This window comes from Podarcis melisellensis (assembly GCF_964234715.1).
Source record: "Podarcis melisellensis genome assembly, chromosome: 14".
In the NCBI taxonomy this organism is placed as follows: domain Eukaryota; kingdom Metazoa; phylum Chordata; class Lepidosauria; order Squamata; family Lacertidae; genus Podarcis; species Podarcis melisellensis.
The window spans coordinates 14914307-14930829 of NC_138546.1; the positions used below are offsets into that span (position 1 = coordinate 14914307).

Sequence of the window (16523 nt, forward strand, 5' to 3'; positions counted from 1 at the left end):
TGCACTTCCAACTTCCTCCTTCAGCTCTTTGCCCTTTTCAAGGGAGGGCCAAGGGTTCCCCATACCTGGGACACAAGGACCTGTCTCAGGACCAAGCTAGATAATACGTTAGTATATTTCTGTGCCATTTAATGCAAGCAATTTCATTTCACATAAATTGCCAGCGGGAGCGCTCTGCCCCAGCATCGGACCCCCTACTATTGGATGGGGACGAGGGGGGCTGTATTCCTTTGTCTCCCACAGTGGTCCCAATTGGGAACTTATCACCGACATTTGCAATTTTGCTTGGGGGGGGGGAAACAATCCTCTGTTGAAGCAAATGAGAATTTCCCTCCAACGCAAGCAGCGTATAATGCACAGACCCATTTAGGCCAGTACTGTCTACTTCAGTGATGGCCAAACTTGGCCCTCCAGCTGTTTTGGGACTACAATTCCCATCATCCCTGACCGCTGGTCCTGTTAGCTAAGGATGATGGGCGTTGTAGTCCCAAAACAGCTGGAGGGCCAAGTTTGGCCATCACTGGTCTACTTTGACTGCTGGTCGTTCTTGAGGGTCTTGGTCTAACTCTGTGGCTTCATTCTATATGTGTAGTTGCCAGTGATAGGTCTGTTATCTGTTTTGTGCACTTAAAGCATGTGCTCTGATGCTCTCCATTTCCCCCCTGCACCCCTCCCCGTTGCAAAATGTCTTTAAAGCATCAGATGATAAATGCCAAAAGTCTCCAGCTGAAATAATGTTCTTTAATCACTTCATTCCTCCTAGTCATTGAAGTACCCTTAGCTTCAAATGCATTTTTAAAGATGTCCAGCTTTGGAGAAATGTGGAATAATAAGCACTCTCCATCAATACAACATATTTAAGCTATTCATAGCTGAAGGGAAGGGAATGTAAAGTGTTAGATTCCTTCTGTCCCTTTATATTCATCATGGAGTCAAGCAACTAGATATTAAAAAATCTGGTTCAGTTTCCAGGTTGTGCTAGAGCTGTAAATATAGAAAAGCGGTAATATAAATGAAAAGTACTAGGAATACTCTTTTATGAAGGGGGGTGGGCATAGCAGTTTTGCTATCTATCTAGTATGGTTTTGCCTCCTCTTAGCATATTTGTACTCACTTTTTCTACCCGAAACTTTCTTTTTGAAAGACCAGCTCTAAACTAAATGCCCACGTTTAATACTGCCTCCGAATTCCTAGGCCATAATGATGTGAAGTGTTTGCGAGTTATTCTGCGTCAGCTGGCGCAAAATGAAGGGAATATATTGAAATGTGTATGCAAGATGTATTTCTGTTGTAAGTAACCTGGTACTTAATTGCTGCTGATTAATCACCCTTCAAGAAAATTGAGTATAATTTGCTGCAAAGAGGTCTTTAAGTGATTTCTGCGCAACAGTTGCAGGGAAACTTTTGGACCATTCAAAACTAGTGCTAAGCTTAAAGACACATACGGATCTTTCCATTTCCTAGGTAGAGAACGGAGCTTGTTCTTCCTCCCAGTGAGCCTCACTCCCCTTTCTTTCAACTTTTTTCTTCTTCTGCTTCTCCACTTTCTGTGTTGTTGTTTTTAAAATTATTCTGTCCCCTGCTAGACCACAATGGTGTTGTAAGATGGCAGAGAGGTACAGTGGTTAGAATTTCCGAACCAGGACTTGGGAGACCATGGTTCAAATTCCCACTCAGCCATGATTCTGACTGACCTGAGTGACAGTTAAAACTTTTTCAGAATCGTCACTGTTAAAAACATTCTTAAAGCAGTTACACTTAAAAGCTTTCTCTCACCAACATTGTCAGATACAGTGTCTTTCAGCCATCAAGTGCCTATCTAATGTTTTCAATTTCCACTTGGAAGCCAATACAGTGGTACCTTGGCTTAAGAACAGTCCTGTTTGTGAATGATTTGGTTTACGAACTCTGCAAAACCGGAAGTAGTGTTCCGGTTTGCGAATCTTACCTTGGTCTACAAACGGAAACTGAACGGTGGAAGGGCACTGGCAGTGGGAGGTCTCATTAGAGAAAGTGCGCCTCATTTTAAGAATGGATTCGGTTTAAGAACGGACCTCAGGAACGGATTAAGTTCGTAAACAGAGGTACCACTGTAATGAAGGAGACAGATGCACCTCACCATGGTTGGCATCTCACAAATGTTGCCATTAATTTGATTTTGAATTGATTTTTAAAATGAATTGATTTTAGAATGCTGTGTTACTTTTATTGTTGTTAGCCGCTCTGAGCCCGGCTTTGGTTGGGGAGGATGGGATATAAATAAAAAAATATTATTATTATATGGGGAACTTCCACTGAGAAGCTTCTATCATGATGGGTCAATAGCATCTTAGCTGCTCCCAGAGGTTGCATCACCAATTGAGGCCTCACCTGCCAGTTGTAGGGGCCGAGAGGATTAATATTGGAGGTTTCCTCTTTTAAAAGCTGCGTAATAACATTTGCATCATCTTCCAAGAAAACAGGGTAGCTTTGGCAATGGAGTGGCTAAGTGGGAGAGAGGTGATGTCCCCAGTTTGTGTGGGGCCTTGGAGAGGCATGAACAGTCTATAGGGCTTTAGGTAAGCTGCCATCCATCAGCCCCAGGGCTCCTTCCCAGCCAGTCTGCATTAGGAAGTTAATGACTTGCCTCTGTTTGTAAGTACCGGTATTCATAGGGCAAGGTTTCCCAAACTTGGGTCTCCAGGTGTTGTTGGACTAGAACTCTCATCATCCCTAGCTAGCAGGGGCAGTGGTCAGAGATGATGGGAACTGTAGTCCAAAAACAGCTGGAGACCCAAGTTTGGGAAAGCCTTCTTAGGGTATGTTCTCTGAATACAGTTCAACATGCTGTATGAATGCTGGTTTATGATAATAAATAATTGGTAAAATATTCTGAACAATACCTTTATAATCTCATAGCAAATGGGTGTTGATCAGTAGGTTGTTGTTCAGCACTGTTCACCTGCATCACTGCAGTTTTTCAAGGCAGAAATTTTGTTCATGGTGATTTTTGGCCCCTTTCCATGGTTGCCGCACAACACAGAGGAAAATATGTACATCTAAAATCACATTGCATTAGCATAATGACTTAGGCTTCCTCCAGAACTCTTGCAAATGACTTCCTCATTGAAGTCAGGAAAGGTGCATTGAAAGTGAGTCTGTATGCGCAGTGAAGATCTTACCGTGAGTTATTTCTCCCTGTTGTTCCTTTGTGATTGCTGCTACTTACGAATGTACCCCTGCGGAGCTGAAATTGAGGTACAATAATGGGAATCGGGACGTTAGTTTTCAATGGATGACTTTAATGTCCAATTGCATCTGCAGCAGATGTGCTAGGGGTCTCGGCTGACGATGATGATTCCATCTGGTGTTTCTGCCACCAAGCCCACACTGAATTAATCAGCAAACAGTATATTACCATTCAGCCTTAATATTAGACCCGTTCTTCCTGGAGAAGCTACCCCCCCCCCGATGTAGGTTCAGTCACATCTGATACTGCCTGGTACCACACATTCTGGATGGGTTGGTAGTGCTGTTTTTCATGTACTTGCCACAGGACATCAGTGGCAGAAATCCCAGAGAGCTGGGGATAGGCTTTTAAAATCATGCCCCCCACCCCATTTTAAGGTCAGCTGCACTGATCATTCAGTTTGCAACTTAAGGGTTAATGTTTAAGCCAACCAGCCAAGAGAGAGATGGGTGGAGGTGTTGCTTAGTAACTAATCAGAGGGGCATGATATTCAATGAGGGAATACTCTACCCTCATTGGCTGTTGAGTTCTGAGGGAGTTTTCTTCTGTGTTTAGTTGTATATATCTTCCTGAAATGAACAAGGCCTGACCTAAGAAAGACACAACCCCTCTGTTCCGTGTATGTAATATTTCAGTCTTGGCCACATTAGCCATCCCCATTACATGTCATCCATGGGGGCTTAGTGGAGGGTCAGATTGGACCACAAAGAAGTGGGGCGGGAATGTTAGACAACTTGCTGTGAAAGATTGTGCTCTTAGAGCTGCATTAGCGCCAATCACAATTATCTAAATGTCTCTTGCAAAGGTTAGATGCTTCATGAATAATTCCTTCAGCTCCCTAACCTGAAACTCCTCTAGGTAAAATAATCAGCAACTTTTGATGGCAGAGATAATGGGGGCATAATTACATCAGAAGGTACTGCATTTTAAAGGACACCGATTTAAAGGTCGCCTGGTGCTAGAGTTACTGATGTCCAAAATGCAGCTGTGTGGTGCTTGCTTTGAAGGTTATTATTGTGCATGCTAAAAAAATCTAGGCACTTTCTTTTTTTTAAGAAAAAATCTGATTCTAAAAATCAGAAGGATATGGTGCTTATTTCTTAGGTAACTGTGGTTGGAATTTGTCAGAAGAGTTAATTAGACGTGAGAACGTGTCTCCCAAATTGGCATCCCACAAGAGGAATATCTTCCCCCCAGTATGCAAATTTAAATTGTTTTATCAAAACTCAATTTCTTTAATCAGGTAACATCACTAGTGCAAATGTGTTAATTGAGGTTCTTCAGAAAACTTTCTCCTTGCAGGAAAAGAAAGAAAGAAAGAAAGTGAGTTAAAAGGCTACCCAGTCAGGAAGACAGATTGCAGTGAACCCCGTCTAGTGATAAAACAGATGTGAGACCTTTAAGACCATGTGATTTATTAGTTTTATTTTTTTATGTTTGTATTCTCTGGGTGATGTACATGGAGTTCTTCCAATTTATTTTCACAACAGCCCTGTCCAGTGATAGGTTAGGTAAGAGCTGAGAAACTTTATTTAAGCATCTGTCTTCCATTATTCTATATACATATAAAGTTTAAAGTGGTATGAGAATATACACATAACATACAAAATTCCATTAGTGTTACCCAGACTTCTGTTCTGATAGGGGTCACTGGGGTGGAAAGTGACATTCCTCCTATTGCTTTTAGATATTCATTTTTGGGAATATCCAGTCCCATATCTCTGTGCTTTGAGTCAACCTGATAGGCAATACCATTGCTTAAACACAATTTAATCCCCTCTTCTTTCAACTGCAGGTTCCTGGAGATCTGAGCCAAACATCTGAGGACCAGAGCTTGTCCGATTTTGAAATGTAAGTTGGTAGATGGTTTGAGACTTGATCTGACCTCTTTGCAGTGGCTCTGAGGGAAGAAATAATGAAATAATGAATCAAATTCTTATATGTGAGGATATCCTCAGCCTGCAGTATAACTAATGCACAGTTTATTTGCAATATTATCCCACGTATCCCTTTTGAGGGGGCAGGTTGGCAAATAATATAACCACCCACTAGGCCCTAAAGGTAAAGGGTAAAGGGACCCCTGACCATTAAGTCCAGTCGTGGCCGACTCTGGGGTTGCGGCGCTCATGTCGCTTTACTGGCCGAGGGAGCCGGCGTACAGCTTCCGGGTCATGTGGCCAGCATGACTAAGCCGCTTCTGGCAAACCAGAGCAGCGCATGGAAATGCAGTTTACCTTACCGCTGGAAATACCTTACCTATACTTGCACTTTGTGCTTTTGAACTGCTAGGTTGGCAGGAGCAGGGTCCGAGCAACGGGAGATCACCCGTTGCAGGGATTTGATCCACCAACCTTCTGATTGGCAAGTCCTAGGCTCTGTGGTTTAACCCCCATAACCACCCATTAGGTCTTGCTTACAGCTTATTATAGGTGTGGGGAACCTCTGGCTTTCTGGACATTTCTGGACTACAACTCCCATCATCCCTGTCGGTCATACTGGCTGGAACTGATGGGTTTTTGAGTCCCAACAGCACCTGGAGAACCACGGGCTCCCCACTTCTGGTTTACTACATTGTGCCTTGTTTCAGGATTGCACATACAGAGAGCTTTGTGGCTCTTTTTCCTCAGATCTAATCGAGCTCTTATAAATGTCTGGATCCCCTCGGTCTTTCTGCGTGGGAAAGCAGCCAACGCGTTTCATGTCTACCAGGTGAGTTTCATGACTTTTAAGGGATCTCTCTCTTTTTTTAGGGTGGTGGTGGATTCCATTGAACTCTTCTAAGTATTTTACTAAAGTGTCTTCAGTCATTCGCAGGCCTGGTAATCGCTGAAATGTCTCAGCTTTGATTTACGCTGATATAGTTCTTTGGTTATGTAGAGTGCAGTTGTATGACAGTATGTAAGAAAGTTGTGATGCTTTAATGTCATTAATACATGTGTTACATTTGGAACAGCAAAATTTCTTGCTTTGGGTGGAGTTCTAAATGCATGCGAAGATTAATTAAAGTGTGACGGATTGCAACAGAGATCCTGGCTTTCTTCTCATGCTCTGATTTGATGTTTTAAATATTCTTCTTCATAATAATAGGTCCTATTAATGTGTAAGATTTGTTTCTTTGATGTGTAGCTAACAGCAAGTGACTATGGTACAATGGACATTTATCTAATGCCATTGATAAAGGTACCATTACCAAAGAATAAACTTGGGAGTACATTTGGCTTCTTAACTTTCTGCTTGTTCTGCCTCTTCTTAAGCCATTTCCTCCTCTTCTTTGATGTTGCAGCACAAATGGGCAGCCCTGAGATCTAGACAGCTAAGGGAGATTGTGGAATTTGAAGGGGGAGTAGAATTCAGAAGTTCCACAAGTAACTTTTGCAAAATTAAACTGCTACGCATTTAAGCCAAAAGCCACGAGCTTTCTAGTAAAGCTTTGATTGTTTGTATATAAATAGATTCCAATTCTGAGGTTATACCCCACAGGTTGGTTTGTAGGAAAATTGTTGAGGGTCTTTGTGGACCATTTAATTATTTTTTCTGTCTGCTGCAGCAATTATAAAGTGCTGTGCTGTATGATTGCTACTTCTGTTGTTTCTTTTCCTTTATTGTGTTTCGGTGTACTGTATTACAAATTTGAATTCCACAGAGCAGAATTCAAAATTGAATTCCATAGAATTCTGTAGAATTCAGATTGCAAGTGTTCTTTAGACACACCATGGACCACCTGAAGGAAGCCTGCAAACCACAGACCATAGTTTGGGGACCCCTGATCTAAATGATCTTACAGATCTGAATATGGGGTGGGTGGTCTTTATGGTAGCTTGGTCCTGCGTTGTTCAGGGCTTTGAACATGGCCTAGTAGCTAGTGCAGTTCTCTCAGCTCGGGTGTCACTTGTGTGCAGCCAAGTTGCTCCACTCAACAAGATTGGTGTCATGGAATGCTTGGATGCAGAGGAATGGTGGGAGGCCCCAGCTGGGGAATTTCCAGGGGAAGAAGACTCAGAGCCTGGGGATTGGTGGTGGGATGGCGATAAGTGGTCAGAAGGAGAAGATGGACCAGACTGGGAGGAGGAGGTGTCAGAAGCTGAAGAGATCCCTACTTTTCCATTCAAAGCCATTGAATCTGGTGAAAGGGGAGGGCCTCTGCACTCAGCTTCCATCTCCTCCTCACCATCCGCCTCAGCCTGCCAACTAGACCTGAACCTGATGGCATCTCGGAAAAGCTGGAGCCAGTGTGGTGTAGTGGTTAAGAGCGGTAGACTTGTAATCTGGGGAACCGGGTTCGCATCTCCGCTCCTCCACATGCAGCTGCTGGGTGACCTTGGGCCAGTCACACTTCTCTGAAGTCTCTCAGCCCCACTCACCTCACAGAGTGTTTGTTGTGGGGGAGGAAGGGAAAGGAGAATGTTAGCTGCTTTGAGACTCCTTCGGGTAGTGATAAAGTGGGATATCAAATCCAAACTTTAGCTGGCATAGAATTTTGAAGCTCTCTTATTGATTCACTACATTTATATCCCACCCTTCCTCCCAACGGAGCCTCCCAAATGGGCTTCTGGCATTTTATAATTTTTAAAAACTGCGGTTAGGGTATAAACTGCTTAGTTTTGTAGATTTTTTAAAAAAATGCTATTTATGGTCATGCTTAAGCAATCCGGTTGGGAGCCGTTCCCTTATCTGCTTGACGTTTTCTTTTTCTTTCTCCAAAATTATTATTCCCAAAGGGAATGATCTCATATGTGTGCGTGTACACACGGGGGGGGGGGGGAGAGTCATTGCATAGGTGTCTGGTTCGAAATTCAAACAATGGATAGCAAGGATTCTGTGCGTAAAAATCCTGAACTCTTCTCACCTCTGTTTTACATAATCATAAATGCTCGGTGAGAAATGCTAAAAATAAGTCCCAATTGTAATGTGTCTGAGGGGAAAAAAAAACCTGTCCAAATTGGTCCCCAGTGCTTTCCAAAAGGAGTGATGTATTAATAGTACTACCTAAGGAATTCTTTTTCCTTTTCTTTAATACAGGTTCTTTCTTGAGAAATTATTTCTATGGATATAGAAAGAGTTGTACAAAGTATTTCCTTGAGTTAGAAACTAGGTTTTCCCACAACTGTTCTTTTGTAACCTTACTTTGTGTCCCATTATATCTACAGTCGTCCTTCGCAAGTTGAACGCCTTGCGAGACGAACATTTTGGCTCCTGAATGCTGCAAACCTGGAAGTGTTTGTTCTGGTTTGTGAATGTTCTTTGGAACCTGAACACCCATCGCGGCTTTTGCAGCTTCCAATTGGCCACAGGAGCTTCCTTCAGCCAATCAGAGGCCACGCCTTGGTTCCCGAACGTTTTGGAAGTCAAACAGACTTCTGGAACGGATTCCAGGTACCACTGTAGTAGGTTTGGAATGCTGTACATCAGGGGCAGCCAACCTGGTGCTCTCTAGATGTTGTTGGAGTGTAGCTCCCATCAGTGTTAGAAACTTCGGCATGGAAGCTAGGAGCTAAATGGCGCAACAATGGAATGTCTAGGTGCACTTTTTTAATAAGAAGAATACAAAGCTGGAAACGAATGAACTGCTACTAAAATATTATGTTCATTTTTAACATGGTCTAGTCTTTCCCCTACCCACCCCCCTCATACTCTTCAGAGGGTTTCTTCTCCAGTCTTCAGAGAATAGCTGGAAGTGGGGAAACAGTAAAAGGTCCTCCTTTCCTTCCACTCTGCAGTTTTAAACTGAAGTCTTAAGCGCAGTACTATGGCCAGAGCTCAGAAACTTCTCTCGCTAATTAAATTCCCTGTCGCTAAAAGCGCCTAGAACAATGGGAGTTTCGAACCCTGGCTCACATTAGGCAACATGAGGAAAAACAGATGAAGAGGAAAACAAGCAGCTTGAAGGGAGACAAGGTGGGAGGGGAGGAGTCAAATGGAAGCTGATGGAGTTAGTCCCATTGTCCCTTCTCCCCATCTGTTGTGGCCCAGCTGGAATGGCTGCTGTCCTGCAGAACTATAGCGTTACGGGCCGCTGAGTAGGAAAGTGGTGAGAAAATGACTTGCAGACTTCTCCCATTTTGCCAAGCCACGAGGTAGATCCGTGCAGACCACCCACCAGAAAAAGCTTGAGTAGAACTTTAAAATCTTGTCTGTATGAACACATTGGAAACAAACATTCATATAAACGTATCAAAATAATTGATGCAAAAGGAAGCACTGCTTTCGTTGTAAAGCTCTTCTTGTTACTGTTCAAAGTTAAGAGAGAGAGAGAGAGAGAGAGAGAGAGATAGATTATCGCCAACGTACAAGTCAGACAAAGACACTAATCCCAGGGTGTATAAGCAGTTATTATTTTGGTAGCACTTCCTATTAAAAGGTGACAGTAATCTTATCGTAGTTGAGATTTAGAATGCTGCATACCATGCTACCAGGAAAAAATCCATCTTGTAGGATGAACGCCTCTTTCTGGTCTGCAGAGCGCCTTGCGCATTCATCACAATAAATAATAACGTGCGGAAAAGTCTCCCCAAACACCAGTCTCTTTTGTCTTTTTTTTTGCAACGTTTTTTATTTTGTTGGTGTTTTCGTAGGCAAAGCATATGTGCCAGCGTATAATATTGCATCACAGTTATCTCCCTTTTTACTGTGCAAAATCCCATTAAGCGCACGGGTCTTGCCAAGCTGCCATCTTTGGATCGCTGCAAAGAAAAATGCTTCTTCCTCCGTTTCATGTACAAGCCCATGAATCAGCATTTGGAAAGTTCACTTTAAAAGGGAATTGGTTCCAGTTCCAGTTCATCTCATCCCCTCCCCCAAATAAGGAATCAATTTCAGTTCCAATTTCGCCCCCTCCGAAAAAAAGGAAGTCGTTCTGTTCTAATTCAATTCTCAATTCATTCACAAGGGCCTCAGCATATATATTTTTCGCCTTTCAGAATTTTACAAGCTGCTCTGCTAAAGTTTAATGAGAAGACTACAAAGGCATCAAAACACACAATGTAATGTGAACAATTGTTTTGTATCCCCCCCCCCCAATTATAACCTTTAGGCTTAAGCAGCAGTGCCATTTTTCAGATAGGTAAAAATGGTAAATGTAGTAACCACAATCAAATCAAGCAGTTAAGTGCAACGAAACCTCTCCCTCTGTGTGTGTTTCTAAGCTGCCTGTCCTATTTTCCCCCCCTCTACCCACCCTGGAATTGACAGTGTTTGTGGGGTTTGTGTTAGAGCTTTGGTACACCACAGAAAAGCTATGTGAATTTTTTGGGGGAAGGAATGGCTAAGTTTTATTTGGCTCTAACCTCTAGATGGTGATAGTTACTAGCAACCAATTTGTGTTCCTGCAGCAACAAAATGATTCTTGTGGACATGCCTGTGATTCTCGTCTGTCCCATTTGCTTCTGACTCAGGTTTTTACCTCCTCCACAAATCTCTTTCGCAGACGCTGCAGTAAATCTAATAGTCCCCTACGGTGGGCAGCTGTTGGCATATCAAACATTGATAAATTATTGGGAATATAAACCCTGTCAGAAAGATGATTCGAGGGATGTTTGTTTACACAGTAATTGCAGCAGTAGAGCTGTATGAGTATGATAGTCTTTTTCTTTTTTTCTTTTTACAAAATTCTTTTACAACCCAAAATGCTATTGTTGGAAAGAGAGTAACCACCAGTCTGGATGCATGTTTATCTGATCAGCGCAGTGGCTGGCTTAAATCTACATATTTAAATGCAGGAATCAGAGAGACATTATTGTACAAACATTAATATCAGCTCTCAGAAAGAGCGATTGCATATATATTTATCAAGGATGTGGATAAGGCACTTGGGCTAGTTTGGGTGACTACCTGAGCTCTGGACACTTGTCCCTCCTGGCTGAAAAAATCCAGCAGGGAGGAGACAGCTGTCTGGGCCAGGGACATGCCTCTTTACAAGAGTGGCTGGTTCTTGCCTCTTTGAAGGAGGCAGTGATAAGATTGCTCCTTAAGAAACCACCCCTAGATTCTGAATATCTTAAGTAATTACCGTCCAGTTGCCAACCTCCCTTTTTGGGGGGGTTAAGGTTAAGGGACGCGAGTGGTGCTAAGGGACGCGGGTGGCACTGTGAGTTAAACCACAGAGCCTAGGGCTTGCCGATCAGAAGGCCGGCGGTTCGAATCCCCGCGATGGGGTGAACTCTCGTTGCTCAGTCCCTGCTCCTGACAATCTAGCAGTTCGAAAGCACGTCACAGTGCAAGTAGATAAATAGGTACCGCTCTGGCGGGAAGGTAAACAAGGTAAACGGCGTTTCTGTGCGCTGCTCTGGTTTGCCAGAAGCGGCTTAGTCATGCTGGCCACATGACCCGGAAGCTGTACGCCGGCTCCCTTGGCCAATAAAGCGAGATGAGCGCCGCAACCCCAGAGTCGGTCACGACTGGACCTAATGGTCAGGGGTCCCTTTACCTTTACCTTTAAGGTTCTTAAGTGGGTGGTCACTGACCAGATCCAGGTGTTCTTGCAGGAGACTGGTTTTCTAGACCCATTTCAATTGGGTTTTTGGCCTGGCTTTGGTCACCTTATATGATGACCTCTTTTGGGAGAAAGACGGGGACAATGTGTCCCTGTTAATCCCCTTTGACCTTTTGGTGGCTTTCAATACCATCAACCACTGCATCCTCCTCGAGAGGCTATCCAAGTTGTGGGTGGGCAGCACTGCTTTGCAGTGGTTCCAGTCCTACTTGGGCGGTTGTCTTCCGCTTGGGGAGTGTTTTCGGCACCATGGGACCTTCCCCGTGAGCAAGGTGCAGAGGGTGGCAGCATTAAAACAGACATTTTCAGTGCTGGCTCCCCGACTGCTGAATGCTATCAGCAGAGAGATGCGCCCGGCACAATCATTATCAGCTTTTAGGCACCAGGCAAAAGATGTGCCTGTTCAACGCAGGCATTTGCCTCTTAATTGTGGTCTTGTGGTGCGATGATTCTGGACACAGCTCAGTTGGCTAGAGGATGGGGCTGGTAATGCCAAGGTTGCAGGTCTGATCCCCGCATGGGACAGCTGAATGAATATTCCTGCATTGCAAGAGGTTGGACTACAAAATCCTCAGAGTGTCTTTTGACTCTATGATTCTATGACACCATAGCTAGCCTGTATTGGTGTTCATCTTTTATCTGGGTTGGGTAGGGTGTGTCCTTTTTATGTTAATGCAGGTGCTTTTAATCAGCAATGCTCTTTAACCTCTTTGGTGTATTTTAAATGTTGCATTATGTATGATTTTTATCATTGCTAAATCTCTTTGAGACATTTAATGTGGTAAGTGACAAATGATAATACAGTGGTACCTCTGGTTGCGAACGGGATCCGTTCTGGAGGGCCGTTCGCAACCTGCAAAGAACGCAACCTGCGTTTGCACGTCTTCGCACGCACGGGTCGTGATTCGCCACTTCTGCGCATGCACGTGATATCATTTTGCACGTCTGCGCATGCGCGAGCGGCGAAACCCGGAAGTAACCCTTTCCGGTACTTCTGGATCGCCACGGGACACTACCTGAAAATGCTCAACCTGAAGCAAACGTAACATGAGGTATAACTATAGTCAGTACTAATGTTAGATAGTGGTCCCCTTTGCATATTGACCTAGCAGCACTGTTTGTTGAAAAATGAAGGCTTTCCCTTTCCTTTTCTGATACAATTCTAAATAAAATTTTAAATTCAAAGACAAAAATGGAGGCTAAAAGAATCTCTCCTCAATTTAAGCACCCCTCCATTAAGAACAATTACATCTAATTCTTATAATAGCTATAGCATAGTGCAACTCTAATATCTTTGTACTTCAGTTGTATTACACTGGATAGTAACATCTATTTTGCAATTTTGCAAAAGGTGCCTAAGGCCTCTTTGATTCTGGGAAAGCGGAAAGATGCCATCCGTGTATAATAGAACTGTTAATTTCTTGTCCATGAGGCTAACTGCAAAAAAGCAACTCCCTTGCAGCTTTTTAACCACATAATTAACATATAAATTAAATAATGGAGGATTGAGAATACAACCCTATCAAATGCATGGAGAGGCAAAAGAAGAATCAGTTAACAAATCATTTGGGCCCATTCCGACTTTTAGTTCTGTTTTTGAGGATAAATTCTTGTGTGTGAGATTTTTACTTATTGTATGCAGAACAGAGGATGGATCCGCAAACACTTAATTTAAAAAGGTACTTTGGTGATGCATGGATCGCTTGTAGCATATTCCTGCATAAAACCAAAAGAGTGATCGATTGTAGATTACTCCTCTAGTAGAACTTGCTTCCTCTTCTAATACATGATTGGCACCAGCCCACTCTTCAAGTCAATTTAGAACAAAATGGGCACAAATATTTTGTTACTACATTGATTTAAACACACGATGAGTGTAGTTATGTCAGAGCCACCAATGCCTAGATTCACCACCCTCCTGTTCTGATATATTTCTCCTTTACAAATGCTTGCTGTAATGGAAAAATAGTGCCAGAATAACCCAAGCATTAAAATAAAGACCTGTAATCAAAATATGCAGTAAAACAAACAACAGTAAGATTATTTATAGTTGTCCCCCCTCATCCCAATGGATTGCAAGATGTGTGCAAAGTACAAAGATCTACAATTGCATGAGAAACACAATAAATATAAAACCCTTTTAAAGAACAGGCGCAACTGAAACAACTGCTAAAACCTTCAAAGCAGGCTATCCACCTTAAACCAGCTAACACACACTAAAACCCTTAGATATTTGGGCAAACTGGTAAGTCTTCAGGGGGCACCGGGATGACAGAAATGTTGGCACTGCACCAAGCATCCGTCTGAGGCAGGCATAGGCAAACTCGGCCCTCCAGATGTTTTGGGACTACAACTCCCATCATCCCTGACCACTGGTCCTGTTAGCTAGGGATGATGGGAGTTGTAGTCCCAAAACATCTGGCGGGCCGAGTTTGCGTATGCCTGGCCTAAGGGGAAGGCATTCCAGAAACAACCCCATTGCAAAGAAGGTTTTCTCCCATTGAAACATAGCACAGCCCATCTGAAGGTGGACGATCAAGAAGAGGCTCCTCCACAGCTCTTAAGACCTAGGCAGGGAGGGATGGTCCTTCAAGGATATCCATCCCAAGCCATTTAGGGCTTCATAGGTAAGCATCGGTGTGTTGTGATTGGCCCAGAAGGGAATAGGCAGCCAGCGTGATTCCTTCAGAATCAATGTGACCTGAATCCATCCAGCTGTAACAGATAATTTTCTGGCCGCCACAATCTACCCTAGTTGGCCATCTCCAAGGGAAGCCCCATGTACAGCTCATTGAAGTTCCAACACAATTAAACAGGCAAGAGGTTATCAGACTGGGTGTCATCGTAGCCAGGCTATCTCTGAGTGGTATGATTGTGGTTGGAGTCCCTCCTCAAAAAAGACATTTCCCACCACTATAAGCCATTTGCCACTCATTTTGCTAAAGCTTCTGCTTACAGTTCCAAGCCTTGTTTTACCCATGTATATTACTTTTAATCATCTTTTATTATCATTTTTTAAAAAAAATGCTCAGAAATTACTATGCATGCAATCTGTATGCTATTGTTAAAATATGGCTTTGTTGAAATGAATGTTTATTCTTTATAATTAATCCTGTATCTCTGCCAAAGTAATGAGAGGGAGACAGAGAACTACTCACATCTCAACTGACACGGTCCATTGTTCTATTTGTTCTTCCTTAGTCCCAAATGATTACTACAGTTTTTTGTTGTTATTATTTTTTTAAAAAACCAGATCGTTTTCAAAGAGCTCATAAATGCAGCCTCGCAGCTGTGTCAAAATGTAAATTGCATCTGTTTTTTTTTTGGTGCTGCTTTTAGAGAGTTCACCTTGGTTTTTTTTCTGCCGCTGCAGTCAAAATCTGTGTTCTTTGGGGAAAATCAGAAGATGCATCTGCTTCCTTTATTTGGCTATGCTCTGTTGTATTTATTTTTGGCGTTCCAATCACTTCATAAAAGAAGAATCCTAATTGGATTGTGTCGTGTTATCTTTGTGAGGGGAAAGGAAGAGCAAATTAGATGGGCAGGCTTTCCTTTCGACTGGTATTTGATGTCGGGAAGGAGCTTTTTCCCACCTCAGATTGACTAGAGACCCTTGAGATTTTGTCTCTCTACACTCCCAGCCCTTTAGCTACTTATATGTAGTAGTTAAGATGCCAGAAACTTCTTCCTCTCCCACAACTTCTCCCTAGGCATGTGCAGTTGTTGTTGTTTTTTTTAAAAGAGTAGAGTGCATGAAAAGTAATTGAATTAAAGAACTCTGGCGATGGGATGGTTCCCGAGGGTCATCTAGTCCAACCCTCTGCAATGCAGAAATCACAGCTAAGGGTTTCCTGACAGGTGACCATCCAACTGTTGTTTAAATGCCTCCAATGAAGGGAACCCCACCACCTTTTCGTAGCCCCACAAGAAAGAAGGGCTTTTTCGCTGGCTAGGGTCAGTTGTAATCCTTCTAACCTCCTTTGGGGTAGGTTTGTGGGTATGGCAGAAGGAGATAGGATATGCCCATGTGATGCCCACCTGTGGAAACTCTAGCTCACATGCCCTTAAATGTGAAATATATGATGATCTCTGCCAACAATTCATAGACCACCTATGTATCCCAATATGAAATGTTTGGCAGTCGAAACAGAAGGCTTCAGAGACAGAGGTTATACTCTTCTTATTGCAGGGGAGAGATCAAGAGCTCACCAAGACAGTAGCTAAGTTCCTCTACAGTGGTACCTCGGGTTACATACACTTCAGGTTACATATGCTTCAGGTTACAGACTCTGCTAACCCAGAAATAGTACCTCGGGTTAAGAACTTTGCTTCAGGATGAGAACATAAATCGTGCTCTGGCAGCGCAGCAGCAGCGGCAGGCCCCATTAGCTAAAGTGGTGCTTCAGATTAAGAACAATTTCAGGTTAAGAACGGACCTCCGGGACAAATTAAGTACTTAACCCGAGGTAGTACTGTATTTGATTTTCTGCCACCGAAGTACGCTACAGGACCCTGCCCTTGCTAGAGACCTATAGAGGTGAAATCGATTGCTCGCCTCTTCTTCCCTTTGGCAAATGACTGTACTGTTGAAATGGCGACGAGATAGCATTGGCCTATTTATTTTGAATGTTTGTAAGTGATGCCAGTAAAGGTTTGATGATGATGAACTTTTCGTAGGGAAGGTTCCAGTCCAGACAGCAAGCTGTTTATAGCCCTTTGGGAGGGGCCATGGGTGGAGCAGGATCAATCCAGACCCCGATAGAACTCCCTTACCCAGGAAATGAGAAGGATAGCCGAAGGATTTGG

At 43.2% G+C, this 16523-nt stretch overlaps 1 protein-coding gene across 4 annotated transcripts in view; it reads left to right on the forward strand.

Moving 5' to 3' along the window:
• SNX29 (sorting nexin 29) overlaps window positions 1-16523 on the forward strand; it is a 199543-nt gene that overhangs the window by 97955 nt on the left and 85065 nt on the right. For all 4 annotated transcript variants that reach the window (XM_081887979.1, XM_081887982.1, XM_081887981.1 and 1 more), the window contains 2 exons: window positions 5025-5080; window positions 5857-5938. In XM_081887979.1, the coding sequence (XP_081744105.1) occupies window positions 5025-5080; window positions 5857-5938 (138 nt within the window). The remainder of the gene's footprint in view (window positions 1-5024; window positions 5081-5856; window positions 5939-16523) is intronic.